We start from the raw sequence: 23,234 nt of genomic DNA on the forward strand, positions 1-23,234 counted from the left end.
TCCAGGTCCAGATGATTTGTGTCCCAGGCTGCTGGAGGGAGGCAAGGGAGGAGATTGCAGGAGCTCTGACCCAATTTTTTAATTCCTCTCTGGCCACGGGGGTGGTGCTAGAGTACTGGAGAACATCTAATGTGGTTCCGCTATTTAAGAAGGGTTGTAAAGATAAGCCAGGGAACTACAGCTGGAGGCCAGTAGGTCTCACATCAGTGGTAGGGAAAGTATTGGAGAAAATTCTGAAGGAGAGAATCTATCTCCACTTGGAGAGGCAAGGTTTGATCAGGGATAGTCAGCATGGCTTTGTCAGAGGAGGTCATGCATAACAAATTTGAATGAATTTTTTGAGGAGGTGATCAGGTATGTAAATGAGGGTAGTGCAGATGATGTAGTTTATATGGATTTCAGCAAAGCCTTTGACAAGGTCCCACGTGGGAGACTTATAAAGAAGGCAAATGCACATGGAATACAGGGTAATTTGATAAGGTGGATTCAAAATTGGCTTAATTGTAGGACAGACAGAGGGTTGATGACAGAAAGATGCTTTAACGGCTGGAAGCCCGTGTCCAGTGGCGTACCACAGGGATCTGTGCTGGGTCCCCTATTATGTCATTTACATAAACGACATAGATGAATATGTGGGAGGTAGGATTAATAAGTTTGCGGATAACACAAAGATTGGCCGGGTGGTTAACAGAGAAGTTGAGTGTCTTGGGCTACAGGAAGATATAGACAGGATGGTCAAATGGGCAGATAAGTGGCAGGTGGAATTTAACCCTGAAAAGTGAGAGGTGGATACACTTTGGAAGGAGTATTTGACAAGGAAGTATTCAATGAACGGCATGACACTAGGAAGTTCTGAGGAACAAAGGGACCTTGGCGTGTGTGTCCATAGATCTCTGAAGGCGGAGGGGCATGTTAATGGGGTGGAAAAAGGCATATGGGACACCTGCCTGTATCAATCGAGGAATAGATTACAAAAGTAGAGAGATCATGTTGGAGTTGTATAGAACCTTGGTGAGGCCACAGCTGGAGAAGTGTGTGCAGTTCTGGTTGCCTCATTATAGGAAGGATGTGATTGCACTGGAGGGGATGCAGAGGAGATTCACCAGGATGTTGCCTGGGATGAAACATTTAAGTTATGAAGAGAGGTTTGATAGATTTGGGTTCTTTTCATTGGAGTAGAGAAGACTGAGGGCTGACCTGATCGATACAAGATTATGAGGGGCATGGACAGGGTGGATAGGGAGCAGCTTAGTTGAAGGGTCAATCACGAGGGGACATAATTTCAAGGTGAGAGGCAGGAGCTTTAGGGGGGAATGTGAGGAAAAACTTTTTTACCCAGAGGGTGGTGATGGTCTGGAATGTGCTGCCTGGGGACGGTGGTAGAGGCGCGTTGCCTCACATCCTTTAAAAAGTACCTGGATGAGCACTTGGCACATCATAACATTCAAGGCTATGGACCAAGTGTTGGTAAATGGGATTAGGTAGGTAGGTCAAGTGTTTCTCACGTGTCGGTGAACACTCAATGGGCCGAAGGGCCTCTTCTGCATTGTGTGATTCTGTGTTAATGTCCCCTGGTGAAATTAAATGTTCAGTTCTACACACCTCATCCAATATGCTAAGAGAAGAAAATCAAATGTGTTTGGGGAAACTGTCAAAAATCACTGGAAATACTAAGACTCAGACTCCATCCTGATTAACAGATTCAAAATAAATTGACTTTTTAAACTGCCACAACCCACCTTTACAGCCCGAACACTGAATGAAAAAGTTAATGAGATCCAGAAGTGCTGTATCCCGGTCATGCTTGTAGGATTCAATCCAGTCATCTACAACAGACTACGAAAGCAGATAAGAAAAGTATGAATCACAACTTCAAAAATAGATTTTAATACATTACAGCTTTACATCTACCATTATTACTGAATACAAAAATTTTGAGACAGGGGAGAGAAGAGACACTGCAATGTGGGGGGAGAGACAAGAAATAAATGAAAATAACAGAAACAAGAGGGAGCAAAGGGCTGGCAAGTGTGCTGGGGGAAGGGGAAGCCAAGACAGCACGAGCAAGGGAAGGGTGTGGATGGCAAGAGGGTGGGCTGAAGGGGGAGGGCAAGTTGTGGGCTGAAAGGGGAGGTCAGAGGGGTGGACTCAAAGGGGAGGGTGGAGTTGGACTGAAGCAAAAGAGCGAGGGGCAGACTGAAGGTGGAGAGAGAGGGGAAAGAAATAAATACAACCCGCAAAAACAATAGGAACGTTAGCCTATTCTTACTTTCAAAAAAGCCGAGTTTTGTTTCAGCATTCAAGCAAGCACTCAGCTCATGCCACAAATGGGCCAAAAGTCAATAAGTATTGTAATTAATGAAAGGACACTGCTTCCACTATCAAATTGATAATGCACTTTTGCTTCATCAGCCTGTCAGCACTAAACAAAAATGAACTGAAAATAGCTAATTAAAACCCAGGAATTGCAGCTCCTTGCAGCATCTGTTTCTCATTTGTACATAAAGTGGCATGTGAAACTGACACATGCTGCAGCTGCCTCTTTGTAGGGTTGCATTGCTCATTTGCTTGACTATGATGCTTTGTGAGAATAGCAGTCATGTTAGGCACCCTGCAAGATGTTGGATGGTTCTGTCAGTTTCATATGCAGTCATTTTCCTACACTGGAAAACAAATTAATTGCTCAGCCATTTTACCTAATAAACTTTACCTGCATTGCACTCTTGCCCAATTTTACAACTTCAAATAGCATCATGTTTTCCACTTCCCCATTCTGTTGGTGATGTCCATTCATCCGGTTCATGCCTGTTGCAGATTTTGCACCATTTCCACTTTTTCCTTTCTCTCCGGAAACCTTTTTTGCTTTTTTACTTGACTAAAAATTAAAAATAAGACTTTTACACAAGATATTTTACAATATCACCAGAAGATAGGAAAGTTAACTTATCACTTGTGGCACATTTGTGCGTAACCATATTTTTTTTTAAATGTTGCATCTTTCAAAGAAAGTGACTACTTACAGCGTCTTTTTTTTTATAAAAAAAAACACATCTACCTGGTACAACAGAAGCATCACTAATTCACCATTTGATTGGAATCCATGAGTGAACATTGGGTATGGGTGGCAGCTTCCTCTGCCTGAGGTCTTATAGGTGGCATTGGGCAGTAAAAGGGCTCCTATGTTGATTAGCAGCGATGATAAGTTTGAATATCCTTCCAATTGTTACAAGGGTTCCTCTTGAAATTTCTTGTCACCTGTGACTTGTCTTCATTGGATGAGAGGGCTGTGTTCTGCACACTCGTTTCACTTGAGCATTGTTTAGCTTGCAATGTCCCTCCTACCAACTCATATCAGTATTCACACAAAAACGGCCTTCTAGTGTCTCCTGACCTCTCCATTTCTTGCTGGAGTCGAAGTGCTTTTAGCCAAGTATACACTATTCAGGTGCTCTCATCAGACACATACACCTCCAACAGTGTTTGCTCAGCATCCAAGATGATCAGGAACATTGACTTTTCCCTTCCTGAACCCAGTGATCGAGGGGAATTGCTGTTCCCCTCTCTCCCACCATCACCAACTGCAAACCCTTGAAATAAGCTGAATCAGCATAGGTTATTGAGCCTGAGAGATTTGGATAAAGGCATGGAGAGTTTGCATATTCGCAAATGATTTTTTGGGCCAGATTTAGTGGGGTAGTTGACAGGAAACTGTTGCTATTTGCCATCATAATCCCTCTGAAAGTGACAGCAACTTCAGGATATCGGGCATACATAGGTTACTGTGGAAATCCTCAAGTTGCAGTCTGTCATTCAGGACTCCGACATTAGCTGCACTCGCTTCATTACTGACCGCAAAATCCAACCAATTCACATTCAGTGAATATTCAACTTTGCAATTGACACTAAGGAAGGACAGAGAGTTGTGCAAATGAGGGCATAAAGTTACTAAGGGGTACAGACAGGTTAAGGCAGTGGGCAAAACTACAGCATGTAAGAGTTCAGTGTAGTGAAGTATGTGGTCTGCTTTAGATCTGAAAAAAACAAACCAGTATTTTTTTTTAAATGGTGAGCCACAAGGATCTGTGGAACAGCACTTGTGTTCATGTACTCAAATCACCAAGTGTGGGCAAATATAAAAAGAATAAAAATGATAGAATGCTGGCCTTTATTTCAAGAAGATTGGGAATCAAAACTTCAGGTCGGAAGTGAGGAAGTGTTACAGAGCTTTGGTCAGATCCCATCCATTCAGTGTCATTCAAGAAAGATATGTTGGCCTTGGAAGGGGTACAATGCAGACTCTCCAGAATTAAAACAGGACTTAAAGGGTTAAATGATCAGGTTGGGGTCCAGAAGCTTGACTTATATTCCCTTGAGTTTGGATGGTTGAAGGCTGATCTAATCAAGGTATTTGAAATGATTAAGGGATTTGCTATGGTAGATAAACTATTTTCTCTGGTGCAGCTATCCCATTTAAGAGGGCATAATCATATGTTAGAGCTAGACCATTTTGGACTGAAAACAGGATGTAGATTTTCACACAATATGTTGTGGAAATCAGAAATTCACTTCTTCAAACGCCATAGTTGTAAGGTCAATTGAAATTTTCAATGTTGAAAATCAGCCAATTGTACCAGAAGATATGGACTTAAGGTGGGTAAATAGAATTGAGGTACAGATAGGCAATGATTTAACTGAATTTAGGAACAGGTTCGAGAGGGCTGAATGGTCTAATCCTACTTTTGTGTGAGCTTTCTTGAAGGTCTAGCTCAGTCATGCACAGGACAAACTCAAATGTCATTGTACAAGTCCTGCAGCCTCTGATGGTCCTGGCAGAAAATGTTATTTTGACATGTTTGCAGACAGACACTTTTCAGCACTTATGTGGCCTCATTTGACTCGGAGAACTTAAATGTGATTCTTCTCATGGTTATCCACGAGAAAAAAAGGAACAGACATCACCAAACTTAATGAAGCACTGGGGAAAAGGAGGTTGACGACAGTTCACATAACTGACATGGTCTTATGATTTTTTTCCCCATCTGCCTGCCAATCTACCCATACAAGAATATCTAGGTTTACAACTGTAGTTCATGAAGGAAGCAAGAGTACAACCGTTTTAAAAGTCTGTAGATCCCATTAAAGAACGTAATTCCACTGCCATGTTTTTCACTGCCATTACAGCAGAAAATGGTAGGAAAGTTTAAATTTAACACATTTGGGTGTTTGGATTCAATTTGCAAGGCTCAGAGAAACACTTGTCAGGTTTATAAAATCCAATGAAATTATTTTCCAATTTTCATAATGCTTTTCTTTGCCTCCACGACAGCTGCAAAAGCACCTATACAATGGAAAATACAAAAGCAGAACCGAAATAAAAGGCGTTGCTACGGGTACCCACATGGGTTATGGCTGTGCCTGCCTGTGTCTGGAATTATGTGAAACCTTCTTTGTTCCAGACCAACTCAGGCCTCCTCTCTCATCTCTTTTTCTCGTACACTGATGACTGCATCAGTTACATTTCCTGACCTCACCTAGAGCTGGTAATCTGCATCAACTTTGCTTCCAATTTCCATCCTTTCCTTACCTTCACATTGTCCATCTTCAAATCTACCCTCCCCTTCCTTGATTTCTTTGTCTCTATCTCTGGGATAGGCTATCAACAAATATTCACTATAGGCCTGCTGACACCTACAGGTATTTTGATTATGCCTCCTCCTAGCCCACTTAGTTGCAAGGACTCTATTCCATTCTCCCAGTTTCTCCATCTCTATTGCATCTGTTCAGATGATGCAACCTTCTGATAAGTCTTCCAAGTTTTTCAATCGAAGATTACCCCCATCATGGTTGGCAGGGCCCTCGACCATGTCTGTTCTATTTCACACACCTCTTCTCTCACTCTTTCCCTTCACTCCCAGAACCACGATATGGGTCCTCTTGTCCTCACCTTCTACAACACCACCCACAGTATGAAAAAGATCATGATCTGTCATTTCCGCCTCCTCCAGCATTATGGCAGCACCAAACACATCTTACCCTCCCCTCACAGCACTGTGAAGTAACCGTTGCCTCCCCGACACCCTTGTCTACTCCTAAGCCACCCACAACATCCCCACCCTTTCTATGGTATTCTTGCATGCAAGCGCAGAGCGTGCAACACTTCCCATTTTACCTTCTCCTTTCTTACCAACCAAGGCCCCAAACAATCCTTCCAAGTGAAACTCGTAATTCTGGTAATTTAGCATGTTGCATTCACTGATACGATATGGGTTCATCTACACTGGGGAGATCAGGCACAGACTGGGTAACTGCTTTACCGAACACTCCCCATTCAGTCTGCAAAAGGATCCTGAGCTTATCGTCTCCTGGTTATTTTAATTCTCCATCTTGCTCCCACTCTTAAACTTTCACAGAATCATAGAATTGTTACAACACAAGAAAGACTGAGATTCGGCCTGTGGTGCCACCCCAACTCTTTGGCCTCTCCCCTGCTTTTTCCCTGAAGCTCTGCAAATTTCTTTGCTTCAAAAAATTTTCCAACTCTCTTTTAAAGGTCTCAACTGAATCTGCCTTCACCACATTCTCAGCAGAGTATTCTAGATCCAACCAAACACTGCGTAAAATGCTGCGTATGTTTCCTCATGCCACCATTGCTTCTTTTGCCAATCACATTAAATCCTCTGGTTCCCGACCTTTCTGCCAATAGGAACAATTTCTCCCTATCTACACTGTCCAGGCCTCTCAACGTTTTGAAAACTTCCGTTAAATCTCTTTATTTGTTTTCCAAGGAGAACAGCCCCAATTTCTCCAAACTATCCATGTAGTTGAAGTTCCTCATCCTTGGAATCATTCGCGTGAATCATTTCTGCACCCTTTGCAGTGTCTTCATATCATTCCTAAAGTGTGCTGCCCAGAATTGGGGGCACTGCTCCATGTGAGGCCAAACCAATGTTCATCATAACTTCCTTGCTTTGAGACATCTACATCCCATTTATAAAGCCCAGGATCTCATGTGCTTCACTGAGCACTTTCTCTACCTGCCCTGCAACCTTCAATAATTTATGAACATATACCTGCAGGCCCCTATGCTCTTTTGGAATTGAATCTTTTATTTAATACAGCCTCTCCTAGTTCTTCCTACTAAAATTAATAACTTCACACTTCTCTAAATTAAGTTTCATCTGCCACTTGTCTGCCCATTCCAACAGCCTGTCTGAGTCCTCTTCAAATTCATCACTGTCCACCTCAAAGTTCACAATATTTCCAAGTTTTGTGCCACCTGTAAATTGTGTTCTATAAGTCTAGGTCATTGTTTTAGATCAAGGAAAGCAGCTGTCTGAACACTGACCCCTGGGGAAACCCACTATATATCTTGCTCCAGTCCAAAAAACTACCATACATGAATACTTTCAGTTTCCTGCCACTCAGTCAAATTTGCGTCCATGCTGCAACTGCCTGTTCTATTGCATGGGCTTCAACCTTGCTGACAAGCCTGTTATGTGGCATTTGATCAACCGCATGACCGTAATCAATCCACTCCATGAACTTGCTTGATTTTTGATGAGGCAAACATGATTTGCCCTGAACAAGTCCATGCTGGCTTTCCTTAATTAATCCACATTAAGTAGAATTAGAAATTACCATTTCTAAAAGCTTTTCCACCACTGAGGTTAAACCAACTGGACAGTCGTTGCTGGGCTTTTTGAACAATAGTATAACGTTTGAAATTCTCTAGTCCTCTAGCACCACCCCCGTATCTGAGGAGGACTTCAAGATTATGGCCAGTGCCTCTGCAGTTTCCATCCTTACTTCTCTGTATCCTTGGATGCATCTCATCTGGGCCTGGTGACTTACCAGCTTTAAACACAGCTAACCTATCAAATATTTCCTCTTTATGAATTCTTAGCCCATTCTGTGTCTCAACTACCCCCTCTTTCACAATGACTTGGGCTGCATCTTCTTCCCTTGGTAAAGACAAATACAAAGGACTCATTTACTACCTCAGCCATGCCCCCACCTACAAACATCTTAATTTTCTACATCCAAAATTGTTCTCAATTGTATTATCCACTTGACAACTGTCATACGCACACTTTTTCTACTTTATCTTACTCTCCATCACGGTCACCAAGGGAGCTCTGGATTTCTTTGTCCGACCTTCCCCCCTTGTAGGAATGTAACCTGACTGCACCTAAAATATATCCTCTTTGAAGGCAGCCCATTGTTCCATTAGTATTGTAGTCCAATCTTGGATTCCAATATACCTGAGCCAGATCTGTTCTTACCCCAGTGAAGATGGTCCTTCCCCCAATTAATTATTTTTGCTCTAAATTACTCCTTGTCCTTTTCCATAGCTAACCTAAACTTTACGATTCTATGATATCTGCCCTTTAAGTATTCCCCGACTGACACTTATCCATTTCAGCCACCTCATTCCCCAGAATGTGATCCAGCAGTATCTCCTCCATCACTGAATCAGGAAAATACTGATCTAGAAAATTCTCCTAAACACAATTCATAACTCTTCCTCCTCTCTGTCATTGACACTATTGCTATCCCAGTCTTTATTAGGATAATTGAAGTCCCCCATTATACTGTTCCATAGTTCTTGCACCTGCCTGTAATTTCCAAGCAAATTTATTCCTCTATATCTTCCCCACTCAATGGTGGGCTGCAAAATACACCAAGCAATGTAATGATACCTCCGATTGTTTCTTAGCTCTAGCCAAATAGATTCTGTCCTTGACCTCTCTAGGGCATCCTTTCTCTCCAGCGTGTAATGTTCTCCTCAATCAGTATTGCTACTCAAACGCCTTTCTTTCCTTCTTGATCTTTCCAGAAGATTTAGTATCCAGGAATATTTAAAACGCAGTCCTGCCTTTTTTTGAGCCAGATCTCCATTATTGTCACATCATATTCCCTTGCATTTACCTATGCCTGCAACTCACCAATCTTATTTATCACACTTCAAGCATTCAGACACATGCACAGTAAACTTACTTCATTCCATCTTACTCTGATTCCACCTAATCCCACGATATTCCTGATTCCAGTGCTATCTGTCTCTTCCAATTCTCTGTAGCTTATTTTTCCTCGCGAACACTTCTTGGTGACCACAGCCTTGCCAATTTAGTTTAAACCATTCATTTCTCCCAGAACCAGTCCCAATGCCCAAGGATTCTAAAGTTCTGGCTCCTGCATCATCTTCCCAGCCACCAACTCATCTATTCTAACCTCATATTTCTATATTCACTAGTGCATGATTCTAGGAGTAATCCTGAAATTACTACCCGAGATTCTGCTTGCAAGTTTATTTCCTAGCTCCCTAAACTCTGCCTGCAGGTGCTCATCTCCCCTTCTACCGAGTTGCTGATATTGATGTGAGCCATGACCACTGCCCCCCTCCCCCACCAGCACCCACTCAGCAACATCATTGATCCTGGAACCAGGGAGGCAACATACCATCCTTAGTTCACATCTGCGACCGTAACTTGCCTGTTCTTGTAAAAATTGAATCTCCCAGCATAATTTATTTCCCAATCTTCCTCCTGCCCCCCTGTATACGTGAACCTCCTTGGCTCTGGTTTCACTCCCCAGAGGAGCCATCGCTCTTGCCAAGATTCAGAGTTCTTACTGGTTGAAGAGTGAGATGTACTCGGGGCTCCTGCACCACCTGCCTGGTCCTGACTGCCTAGCAGTCACCAATTCCCCCTCTGCCTAAAGCTGTGGGGTGACCATATCAATAAACATGCCACGCAGAAAACTCTCAACCTCACAGATATGTCGCACTGACGTCAGCTGTTGCACAAGCTATGAAACCTGCTACAATGTTCCAAAGAAGCTCAATGCAGAGCACCTTATCTTTCAACTGGGCACTTTACAGCCTTCTGGACTTAACACTGAGTTCAACAATTTCAGATCATTATCATTTTGTTTGTGGGATCAAGAAAATATGCATCTCCAGTACTAGAATACAGTTTTTTACAAGAGAGACTGGCAAAAAGCAGGTGAAGCCTAAAAGCATAGATATAACAAAAGGTATAGCATTTATTGCATACAAAAACTAGTCTACAAATTGACTGGTAAACTCACAGTGCCTTTCACCTTGGTTGGATTGTAAGTTTTTCCATCAAAGTCTTCAAAATCAGTATCAGAGGAGAAATGTGTTTCAGTCTCCCTGGAAAAGAAGTCAAATTGGGCATTAGTATTAAGGCAATCTATACAAACAAGAATTTAATTTGCCATCAAACATCTGGCAATATAAAATAGCTACCAAGAAGAAATGTAGCACCAGCAAAATACATCACCAATAAGTAGTGTGCGATTGTGTAAGGCCATGTCATTCAGGATTAACCATTTTAGTCATGCCACTGACCTTTACCATGTGCAATAAAATGTCAGGAATAAAATATTCCTGTATGCAATATTGGAAGCAAAGATCCACTGAACAGAAGCTCTAAAACAAGGCATTTCTGCATCTTAGCTTCACTACAGATGTATCCAAGCAGCATTTATCATGCACTTCAAATTATCGACACAAGCTGTTGTTATATTGCCAGAAAGAGAAAAAGATACTTGTGAACAAGTGACTGATGACTTATACCTTCTGTAGGCTAATAAACACTCCATAGGAGGAGTGTAGGCAGAGTCTCGGCAAAGATAAATTAATTAGAACTCAAATTAAGTTTTTAGAATTAATTATGCCCTTGATGAACTTCTTTTTGTTTACATTAGGAAAATCTTCTTTTCCACACAGGGTGGTGATAAAACTCATTGCATAAAAATGCATTTCCTCATAGAGTTGAAAATTGCAGATTTATGAATAAAATTCCACTGTGTGTGTGTTTTTGGATGACGGTGAAATGGATATACAAATACTTGCAGTTTAGCTACATGAATATTTTAACACACCCATGATTCTATTTGACAGAAACACTAATGAAAATGCTGGAAATGATTCTCCATCTACACCGGGGATATATTTTAACTCCCAAACCACCCAAGATTAATGGCTTGGGCAGGGAGGGGGGAAAAATAGAATAGAAGGCATTTACACCATTACAGTCATTATCAATGTTAACAGAGATGGAACATTGTGCAAGGTTACTTCACTTGCAATACCGACTTGACAAGCTTAACTGAACTGGGAGATAGAAGGTAAATTCAATCTACGTGCTATTTTTTCAGACCAATTTTCCACATGACTTGTAACTATTGGTGTAGATACCAGAGTCAATCAATCCAACTATAATCAACTGAAGATGCAATTGCAAGAAAGCTGGAAAGTCAATAGCAACCATCTTTGAACTTATTTAAACATGGATCATTCCCACAGACAATACAATATTAAAAACGTATATTTATATCACACCGTTAACATAATGAAACGTCCCAAGGATCTTCACAGGAGCATTATAAAACAAAATATGACACCAAGCTAGGAGATATTAGATCAGGTGGCCAAAAGATTCGTCACAAAGCTAAGTTTTAAGAAGTGTCTGAAAAGAGGAAGAGAGGCAGGGAGGTGCAGGGAGGGAATTTCAGAGCTTGGGGCCTAGACACTGAACACTGAAGCAACTGTTCCATCATTAGTAGCCATGATGATTGGGAACATACAAAAGATCAGAATAAGAGGAGTGCAGATATCTTGGAGGGTTGTGGGATTCGAAATGATTACAGAGATGGGCAGGGGCGAGGCTATGGAGGAATTGGAAAACAGTGATGAGAATTTTAAAACCATTGCTTGACCAGGAGCCAGTGTAGGTCAGCAAGCACAGAGGTGACAGGGGAACAGGACTTTCTGCAAGTTAAGGCATGGACAGAGTTTTGGATCATCAAGTTTACAGAGGGTAGAATGTGGGAGACCAGCCAGGAGGGCATTGGAATCGTCAAGTCTGGAGGTACTGAAGACATGGATGAGGATTTCAACAGATGAGCTGAGACAGGGCAAGCAGTCGAACAATGCTACGGAGGTGGAAAAAATGGTCCTGGAATAGCACGAATACGAGGTCGCACGCTCATCACAGGATCAATGACAGAAAGTCCCATAAACCCTTTTCTTGGAGCAAATCCAATAGTTGCACATTTTAGATATGAGGGAGACTTCCTTCAACTAAATCTAGGAACGGTGAGAACACGCTTTAAACAATACCTTTGAAGAACTCTTTCCTCCAACAACTACTTTTAACTTGGAAATGGTGCTACAAACTCAAGTGTAATTGCAGGCTGTAGTTGTGCAGTTGCAATTCATAAGATGTGTATTGCAAGAACAAGTCTTATTTAATGGCCTTAGCAATAAGCACAAAGAGATGGTGGATCCCATCAGATAGTTCCCTAAGCAGACTGTCAAACTCATTTGGTACAAGGTCTCATCACCAGAACTTTCAAACAAGCACTAAGAGGAGGTGGGGCTGGTGGCAAGAATGGCCCTCCCTTCAGATCCTTCCGACACAGCCGGAGTCTCACCCCCTCCGCACATTGCCCTTGAGGTGGCTGTGGTGGGGAAGAGATCGTTATCCGCCTCCTTGTGGAGTGTGCCTTTGCAAAGAAGGGGTGAAGAGAGATAAAGTAGTTTTAGTTGAGGTTCGTCCCAAGCAGTTGTGTGATGCAGGACTCCGTTCTACAGGCTATTCCCAGGGACGCAGACCTAAACAAACATCAGCTGCAGCTGGAGGATCACCAACTCAATGAAAGACACTCATTGGTCTGCCAGGAAGTTGTTGGTCTTCCTGTGCGAAGAATTAGCCATGGCCAAGCATTGCAGACTGGCACATTCTAAGGTCCAGGACCACATGCTGAGGCTACAGAGGCACAATGGGGAAAAGTCGCTATCTAAGGCCTTTCAGCCATAGTGCACCGAGGGGTTGGAAGCTGTATGGAACCCCTCAGGTTGTATGACTCACATTGAATGCAGACAGTAAATATTACATGCATCACAATTGTATTGAAGCACCTCGAATGCAACATAATCTCTATAGAAAATTTGAATATCATTCCGCTTTCAGTAATGACCATTTTGAAGTGTTTTGTAATGTTCTTTTTGATATTGTATGAATGAAGTATATTTTTGGAAAAAGACTAAGCACAGGTTCACTTAACCTGCAGGGCTATTTTCAGCAAAATGCTCCGAAGGCCATTACAGATATATAGATAGGTGAAGTGAATGGGCAATACATCTTGCAGATGGATTGTAATGTAGGAAAATGTGAGGTTGTCCACTTCAAACAGGAAAGATAGATAAGGAGAATGTTATTTAAATGGAGATTGCAGAATTCTGCAGTACAGAGGGATTCCATGCAGGTAGCTGTTGGTCTTTATTGCAAGAGGGATGAATAGGAAAGCCTTGCCACAACTGTACAGGGTATTGGTGAGAACACATCTAGAGTACTGCATACAGTTTTGGTCTCCTTATTTGAGGGATATACTTGCATTGGGAGCAGTTCAGAGAAGGTTCACTAGATTGACTCCTGGAATGAAGGGTTTATCTCATGAGGAAAGGATTTTTTTTTTTAAATTAATTCATGTGATGTGGGCTTTGCTGGCTAAGCCAGCATTTATTGACCATCCCTAGATGCCCTTGAGAAGGTGGTGGTGAGGCTCCTTCTTAAACCCTGCAGTCCATGTGGTGCAGATACACCCACAGTGCAGTTAGAAAGGGAGTTCCAGGATTTTGACCCAGCGACAGTGGAGGAACAGCAATATATTTCCAAGTCAGGATGGTGAGTGATTTGGAGGGGAAGTTGCAGGTGGTGGTGCTCCCATCTATCTGCTGCCCTTGTCCTTCTAGATGGTAGTTGTCATGGGTTTGGAAGGTGCTGTCGAAGGAGCCTTGGTGAATTCTTGCACTGCATCTTGTAGATGGTACACACTGCTGCTACCGTGCGTCGGTGGTGGAGGGAGTGAATGTTTGTGGATGCGGTGCCAATCAAGTGGACTGCTTTGTCCTGGACTGTGTCAATTCTCGAGTGTTGTGGGAGCTGTACTCATCCAGGCAAGTGGGGAGTATTCGATCACATGGCTGACTTGTACCTTGTAGATGGTGCATTGTGGAGTCAGGGGGTGGGTTACTCGTCACACGATTCCTAGTCTCCAACCTGCTCTTGGAGCCATAGTATTTATATGGCTAGTCCAGTTCAGTTTCTGGTCAACGGTAACTCCCAGGATGTTGACAGTGGGGATTTAGTGATGATAATGCCATTGAACAGCAAGGGGCAATGGTTGGATTCTCTCTTGTTGGAGATGGCCATTGCCTGACACTTGAGTGGCACGAACGCTACTTGCCACTTGTCAGCCCAAGCCTGGATATTGTCCAGGTCTTGCGGCATTTGGACATGGACTGCTTCAACATCTGAGGAGTCGCGAATGGTGCTGAACATTGTGCGATCACCGACGAACATTCCCACTTCTGACCTTATAATGGAAGGAAGGTCATTGATGAAGCAGCTTAAGATGGTTGGGCTGAGGACACTACCCTGACCAACTCCTGCAGTGATGTCCTGGAGCTGAGATGAATGACCTCCAACCATCTTCCTTTACAGTCATAGAGGTCCACAGCGCAGAAAAAGGCCCTTCGGCCCATCAAGTCTGCACTGGTCAAACAAGTACCTAACTATTCTAAACCCATTTTCCAGCACAAGGCCCATAGCCTTGTATGCCAAGTGCACATCCAAATACTTCTTAAATGTTATGAGGGTTTCTGCCTCTACCAACCTTTCAGGCAATGAGTTTGGGATTCCCATCACCCTCTGGGTAAAAAAATTCTTCCTCACATCCCCTCTAAACCTCCTGCCCCTTACCTTAAATTTATGCCCCCTGGTTATTGATCCCTCCGCCAAGGGGAAACGTTCCTTCCTGTCTATCCCATCTATGCCCCATATCATTTTATACACCTCAATCAGGTTCCCCCTCAATCTCCTCTGCTCCAGGGAAAATAACCCCAGTCTATCCAATCTCTCCACATAATTAAAACTCTCCAGTCCAGGCAACATCCTGGTAAATCTCCTCTGCACTCTCTCTAGTGCAATCACATCCTTCCAATAATGTGGATTCCAGAACTGCACGCAACACTCTAGCTGTGGCCTAACCAGTGTTTTATACAGTTCCAGCATAACTTCCCTGCTCTTACATTCTATGCCTCGGCTAATATAGACAAGTATCCCATATGCCTTCTTAACCATCTCATCTACCTATCCCGCTACCTTCAGGGACCAGTGGACATGTACACCAAGGTCCCTCTGATCCTCGGTACTTCCCAGGGTCCTACCATTCATCATTATAACCATGCCTTGTTTGTCTTGCCCAAGCGCATCACCTCACATTTAGCCGGATTAAATTCCATTTGCCACTGATCAACCCATCTGACCAGCCTGTCTCCATCCTCCTGTAATCTTAGGCTATCTTCCTCACAATTTACCACCCCACCAATTTTCGTGTCTTCCGCGAACTTATTTGTGCTAGCTATGACTCCAACCAGCAGAGAGTTTTCCCCCTGATGAGCAGGTTGGGCCAACATTCACTGGAGTTTAGAGAAATGAGTGGTGAACATATTGAAACATCAGATTCTGAGGCGGCTTGACATGGGAGATTCCCCCTTCATGGGGGAATGTAAAACTGCCAGGGGGCACAGTTGCAAAATAAGCGGTCTCCCATTCAAGATGGAAATGAGAAGGAATTTCTTGTCTCAGAGGATCATTAATCTTTGGAATTCTCTATTCCAGAGAGCAGTGGAGACTAGGTCACTGAATATATTCCACGCTGCAGCAGATTTTTGATCTACAACAGAGGCAGGAGTTATTTGGGGTGGGGGGACGTTGCAGGTATGAAAGTGGAGTTAAGGCCACTATCAGGTCAACCATGAATAGTGAGCAGCTTGAAGGGCCAAATGGCCTACTCCTACTCCTTTTTCTTGTGTTATGTTCTTATACTTGGAATATACATTCAATGGCATAGGTCTATTGATGTGCTGTTCAATAATACAAGCAGACAAGAGAGGATTGAGTGCATACTGCTTTAGAAACCATACATAATTGCAAAAGCTGCAACAAACAACAAGTACAATATTTTCGGTACTTGAAAGAAATCAAAGTTGTGTTCTTTTTCGGGGCACAGCTCACTTGAGAAGTTAGAAGCCACCCAGGGCTTACTATTTCATGCAGCCACATGAAGCAGGCAAATAAGCTGGATCCAAAGTTGACCACAGCAGAAATAGGATAAATTCCAGGACCAGGTATCAATGAATCTCATTGTTGCGCTTTTATTTTATTACCGAACTTCGTTATTCTTTGAAGCATTTTGCCTGCTGATCGTACTATGTTCTCACAATTGCTTGTCTCACTTCATCAACAATAATGCCAGATATTTTATACAATGACAATGCAGAAGAAGAACATAACTGATTAAGACAGAATACTTTGCTTCATTGGCATCGGTATGGGAAGTATGATCATCTGATTTAGGAAATATATCAAATTGCAGAGCAAGGTTTACTCAATGTGTGCAAACAATGAACATGGCCCAGAACTGCTTTCATCAAGTAACACTTATATTTCAGATAGTGCCAGTTGTCAGGATTTTGGTCTATGCACCTATTAACAGCATTGATTTCCACAGAAGTAGCTTTAATGCACATGGTCCTTACAGGAAGAATTTTTGATGCAACATAATTTATCCATCCAATAAGATCCTGCACTAGCACCACTGCTACATTTAATTGCTTCAGAAATGAATTCAGTGGAAGAACCTCAACCAATCTGTCTGAAAGTCTATTCCAAATGTTAGTCACTCCACGTGTAGAACTTCCTATTTATCAGTCTTAGTTTTACATTTTACTGGCTGTGTCCCCTCATCATATTCTTGCACTCTAAGTAACCTGTGCTATATGGTTTACTCATCTTGCAGATTTCCATATGATCATTTCCTCAGATGACTCCTTACCAGCTGCAAAGCTGAAGCTTCTCCAGCCTTCATTACTTTGATCCCTAACATTCCAGATCAGCCCCATGGAATTTCACTGCAATGCTTCCAGTAGTCAGTGATTCCCTCATTTCTCAGCAACCAATATTAGACATATTCCAGAAGCACTTTGAAAAGATACTCTAAAGTTTACTCAACTTGCTCAGACTTTCTCAGGACTTGTATTCCACTGTTTCAGCGACATTATTCTAAATTTTGTTGGCCTTGTTGATATGAATTTATTGGATATACTGAGCGTTGTACCCATCAAGTCTTTAGTCTTTTCCAGCCTCACCCTGAACTATTTCAACAAACTCAAAGTATGCATGCATCCGTTTTTCCTTCTTAAATGCAGCACTTTATACTGCTCTGCATTAAATTTCATCGTACATTGCCCCACTCACATATTTTGTTTTCCTCATTTTATAGATACTGAGCAGCATCCTTCAATTCCATTGTTCCTCCATATTTGACAAGAGTACACAAATCAAACCATTTTTGCATTGTTTTTGAATCCAAGTCATTGTACAAATTCAAAAGAATAGCGATCCCAGGACCAAGGCCTGGGGCACTCGACTCTAATTCTCTCTGAATATAAGAAATATGAGCAGGAAAAGCGCATGGAACCCTTAATGCCTGCTCTATCATTCATAAGATCACAACTGATTTTGAGCTCAAGTCAATCTACCTGTCCAAATTCCAAATCTTACAACGCCCCTCCAGAGCAAAAAATCTCTTAACCTTGAATTTACTCAATTACTGAGTATCTACTCTGGGACAAACAATTCCAAAGATTCATAACCCTCTGAGTGAAGAAATTTCTCATCTCAGTCTTAAATAGGAGACCCCTTAACCTGAGACTATGGCCTCTAGTTCTCAACTCTCCAGTCAGAGGAAACTCAGCATCTGTCCCACTAAGCCTCCTCAATGTTAAATGATTCAATGCGCACACCATTCTTCTGAACTCCAGAAAGTAGAGGCCGATTCTACTCAGCTTCTCATCATAGGGGAATCCTCTTATCCCACATGTCAATCTGGTGAACCTTTGTTCGCTGCCTCCAAGATTAAGTATACCCTTCCTTTAATAAGAACAAAAAAGTGCAGATTATTCCAAGTATGGTCTCACCAAAGCCCTGTACAGTTGTAGCAAGGCTATCTTACTAATGCACACAAATTTCTTGCAAAAGCTCAACATGCCATTTGACTTCCTAATCACTTGGTGCATTTGCTTGCAGTTTTCTGTGTTTCTTGTACAAGGATACCCAAAGCTCTCTGCACGTCAACATTTAAAAGTTTCTCGCCATTTAAGAAACATTGTTTTTTTTCCCCTATTCTTCCCACCAAAGCAAATAACCTTTTCCCCATATTATGCTCAACTTGCCAAATTATTGCCCAATTAATTAACCTATCTATGCAGTCTTTACGCCTTCCTTGCAGCCTACGGTTTCACCTAGCTTTGTATTGTCAATTAACTTGGATGTGTTACTTTTGGTACCTTCATCTAAGCTATTAATATAGATTGTACTGATCTTGAGGCACAACATCAGTTACTGACCACCACTTGAAAATGCTGTTTATCCCTGTTCTGTTTTCTACCCATTAATTTTCTATCCATTACCCCCAACCCTATGAGACCTTATCATGTGTAATGACATTTTATGTGGCAACTTGCTGAATGCTTTTTGGACATTGACCACCTCCCCTTTATCTGCCCTGTTAGTTACATGCTCAAAACAAACCTAATGGATTTGTCGGGCATGATTTAACTGATATGATTCCTCTTACAAGTACCTCCCACTTTTTCAGTCATGAATCAGTTTCTTGTCCTTACCCAAGTTTTAATTTGAATCCCCTTATCTTTGACAATAAGTAATAGCCTGTGAGAAATTTTACACAGCATCATAAGGTCTACCACAGTCCACTTGGGTTATCACATCCTGAAAAAATTCAAGGTGGCTGATCAAGCAGGATCTTCTCCTTATAAAGCCAGATGTCCCTATGTTTCCTAGGTGGCTGTTACACAGAAGAATTTTACATGAGGTTGAATTTGTTCTTATGTGTGCTCAATGAAATGTTTTTGAAGAAGGACATCAAATTATCCTGTTTCCACTCTATTTTCTCCCATGTTCACCAATTCGATGATGCCCATTTCCTCACTAAGGTGCTCTCTCATCTCTGATACTCAAGATAAGTTCCATCAAACCCAAATATTTATTATATTTGAGTTCTTGCAATTTGTCTGGATACCTATCCCATTAATAGTGAAGTGATTAATTTTGCTTTTGTTCTCTTTTTAAGAGGATAATATTGTTCATGTCTCCCTTGTGAAGCTTTGAGAAAGTTATACTTTAGAATACTTGAGTATGTCTTGTGCATGCTCAGTTTTAATGTTTGCACTTTTTTTTGATAGTACTCATATTTGCTATTGTATTGAAATAATCTTTTACAGCTAAATTTCTTCTCCTCTTCCCCACGTGTAGCATTTCTGTAATATTTCCCAGAGTCTGAATTTACAGTTCTTGGCATTTTGTTAATATTCAGTTCCTCGTCACAAGTCTTTGAAGGTGGCCGGTGCAGACAAGGAGCAGCCAACTGTCAGCAAAGTTGCAGCATACCAGGTATGTCCAAGTACGTTCATCATATACTTGGATAATATCTTTTTAATTTGATCTCAGAATGTGGCTGACGTAGGCTAGGCTGTAATTCTTGCTCACCCTTAGATGCCCTGACAAAGTCTTGGTGAACTTTCTCTTCAACCATTGCAATCTTTAGTGATGACAGTTCTCCCATCATGGTGTAAAGGAAGTAATTTCAGGACATAAACCAAGCAACAATAAAGAAACAATGATGAATATCAAAGTCAGGATGGTTGGTGCGTGACTTGCAGTGGGTCACAACAGCATTACTTGTTTTTTCTTGGTGACAGAATTCACAGGGGAGCCAGATGCTGTTAAAGTAACCTTGAGTTGCTCGTGTGCAGCCCAGACTCCACAGCTGGAATGCTGTGTCCAATTCTTGGAAGCATTGCTCTTAATTAATAAATGAAACAACAGAGGCTTGAATAGAAAGCAGAAGACATGCTATGCTGGACAGCAAAGAGTTCATATTCTTGAACAAGACACCCGTCAGCAGATAATTGCAAAACTAAGAGGAAAAACTAATTTTTTCTCCTTGTGCACCCACTGGATCAAAACTATCAAGCTACCATATTTTGCAAGTTAACTTGGTTTAGTAAGGATACATGGATTCAGAGTGAAGCCATAGCACTGAAGATGACTTGCCTAGCAGGAATAGAAGATGGACGAATCTGGAGTCTCTACTGGGGATAGCCGAGGAGTTCATCACAGAACAAAAAAGTGCCAAATTCCTGCCTGTTTGCAGCACAAAGAGGCCAGCACTTCATTCAAACCAATGAATTAAAAATAATTGGTCTGAATGCATGTAGGCCAGGGAAAAAGATCAACGTAAGGACCTCTAGTCAATGAGATTAAGGTAAAAGCAAATTTAGGAAGAGGTCCAAGAAAAGCCACATTACACTAAGAAATCTGATGAATTTCTATTTCTACAGGTCAGACCAGATTGCTCTGGAGAAATTAAGGGTGAATGAATGGGCCAACCTTTTTAAGGCATATTGGCTTAAATAATTACAAATGGGATATCTAAGAAACATTACAAAGGTGTAGAAAAATAAAATGTTGAAATTCAAGATTCCAAATATCGAGCCAACAAGGATCACCTGATTCAAGACATGAAAATATAAATCAAAGGAAGTGTACTCCAAATCTGAAAATTCTGTTGAATCGTGCTGAACATTAGTAAATGCCCCAAGTGATGTGGTACTACAGTCCATTAGCCTCCATAACTTGGTATTGAAGTGGGGAAATCGAATAAACCAGGGTTCAGTGTGCTAAGTACAGGATTGGGTTTCGCGGTGATTTCTTCCATAGTCCAGCAGTCTGCTGAAATTCACTGTTTGGGCTAACATACGATGAATAGTTTCTTGAGTGGGCTACTGGCCCACTGAACCATACCCCCAGCCCAAATCACTAGCTTCAGGAAAGGAAGGAAAAACATTAATTGTACAAAGTTGGGAAACATGCAAGACTAGCAGTTTTCATTATGGAAAACATTGTGTGGCTGAATAACTGAAATAACTTACTGAGGGAGATGAAATTCTGTGGGTATTTCAGGTTCAGCTATCATCTCCTACACATCTTCCGTGACAAAAATAAATTTTATTTGTCCTCCCCACTTCACAACAGCAGTGTGTTCAGTTCCAACCTAGTCACTTCTAGTCACAGAACGCAAAACCTGAAAGGAAGAAAACATAAAACTGAATCTTTTGACTTCCTCCCCTATAGTCTCTTCACATTTATAGTTTACATTGATAGTTCATCTAGTGTAGCACGCAGTCAGCCAGATCAGAAGCTCCAGGTTTGATTCCCAGTCCAATGCTGGCTGGTAGAAATTAGGAAGCAAAAATGGGTCTTCGTGCACTTGGCACATGGGAGCAGGGAAGAAATTAGCCAAGTTTCGCCACCGTTGAGAAATTAGGGCAACATTGGCTGAAAAGTGTGACTGAGTGATAACAGAATTGAAACAGCCTACTGTTTATAGATTGCCAACACTAAGTGTCCAGGAAAATAATGAAGGAATGACCATTTGAATTTGAAACAGTCCTCCGGTAGCTAGCAACACTTTGAAGAGGATGAAGACGAGTCAAAAACTTTTTTTTAAAATCTTCAATAAAAATTGTAAAAGGCTAGCTGGATTGTGTAATCCACGAACCCCATATCCAATATTATTTTGGCAATTGGTGGATCCCCTGAGAAATGCAGATGTAAGAAATTTCCACATGGGCAGCCACCTAAGAAAGAAGATTTCAGTGCCAGGGCAGTCTTTAAGGAACATTCTCAGAGATGGGAAAATGTAGCTGCAGAAGTCATGGGAGTGTGACCAAAGGAGGGGGTAGAGTATGAAGGAGAAAGATTGAAGGCCAAAGGATAAATACAAAGCATGAGGGGGTGGAGGGGGAGGGAGTCAAAGAATAACAGGCAGGGAGGAAACAATGGGGGTGATGGACAGCTGAAGAAGGGGAAGGAAAGGGCAGGAATGTTAAAAGGGGAAGAACAAGTGATAGAAGGAGAAAGGAAGGAAAGCAAGAACAAAAGGCGGGGGAGGGGAATGGGGTAAGGAAGTGGGATGAGTTCAAGTCTAAAGAATATTTAAATGCTCATCAGAATGGGAAAAAACAACTTGTAAATAATTGACCTGGGGCCCGAGCATCACCGTGCTCAAACAGCTGCTCCACTGAAAATTCCTCATGGCTACCATCTCTCAGGATCCTTTGTTGCATTGGCTCTCATCAGCCTTGCTTCCCCCAACTAAACTTGTCCTGTCCAACCACTGTTGAGGCAGCCATCCATAGCATTAACAGCTATTAGAGAGGAGGAAGTTCTAGTTGCAGGGGTACACCACATGGCAAGGAAAGAGCATGAGGTCTAGTCTGAAAGAGGAGTTCCAGTTCCAGTTGGCAACTATGGCAAAGAAGGAGACTGAGAATGAGTGCCAACAGAACAGATCACTGGCAATGGGGTAGCCATCCACCAGGCCAACTCAAACAGACAAACCATGACGACAGCCCAAAGGACACAAACTGAACAGTGAAATGATGCTTTCTCTAAAAGAAAAACCAAGAGTCTTGAATGAGATGTCGATTAGGTTCAGCATCTTTGGAAAATAACAGCAGGAAGTAATACAGTATATGAAGACAGAGTGGGATGGTCAGAGACTGGCAAAAATGACCAATTGTTAAATTTTTACCTGCATATATGAGTGTGCTCTGGTGGGTGGGAGGGGGTGTGGGGTGCAAGAGAGGGGGGGGGATGAAGCAAGAATTAGGGGAGAGAGAAACACAGGCACAAGTTGCAGATATAAAACAACCCTCATAAGGGTAGATAACTGACAAATTCATCCCTTTGATACAAATGTGTAGAAACCAGCAAAGATAATCTGTTAAATCCATCGAACTTCAAATGTTAAAAAAGCTACTTCCTGGCTTTTGGGGTTTTCATTTAAGAAACTTCCAATGGAAAAAAGCATGTTTCTGTGCATCAGTCTCAGTACAAATCAGGTGCTCAAAGGTCTCTCTGGACTGTTAGGCTGACTCGGAGTGCTCTGCCTCCCCTCTTGTCTTGAATAGGCTTTGCACAAATGTTCCAGGTATAGCCACACATTGATTTCCCTGCTTAAAAGCCTATTTACATTTTCCTGGCTCTGGAACATGG

At 42.0% G+C, this 23,234-nt stretch overlaps 1 protein-coding gene across 4 annotated transcripts in view; it reads right to left on the bottom strand.

Moving 5' to 3' along the window:
- Window positions 1–23,234, bottom strand: part of stag2b (stromal antigen 2b) — a 168,129-nt gene that overhangs the window by 90,281 nt on the left and 54,614 nt on the right. For 3 of the 4 annotated variants that reach the window (XM_041196235.1, XM_041196236.1, XM_041196234.1), the window contains exons 2-5: window positions 21,107–21,258; window positions 10,090–10,174; window positions 2,711–2,875; window positions 1,740–1,836 (exon numbers count right to left, since the gene is read on the bottom strand). In XM_041196235.1, the coding sequence (XP_041052169.1) occupies window positions 1,740–1,836; window positions 2,711–2,875; window positions 10,090–10,174; window positions 21,107–21,150 (391 nt within the window). In that variant the 5' untranslated portion in view covers window positions 21,151–21,258. The remainder of the gene's footprint in view (window positions 1–1,739; window positions 1,837–2,710; window positions 2,876–10,089; window positions 10,175–21,106; window positions 21,259–23,234) is intronic. The other variant, XM_041196237.1, reaches the window with a different exon arrangement.

The sequence above is a fragment of the Carcharodon carcharias genome, chromosome 9 (genome assembly GCF_017639515.1).
Source record: "Carcharodon carcharias isolate sCarCar2 chromosome 9, sCarCar2.pri, whole genome shotgun sequence".
Taxonomy (NCBI): Eukaryota; Metazoa; Chordata; class Chondrichthyes; order Lamniformes; family Lamnidae; genus Carcharodon; species Carcharodon carcharias.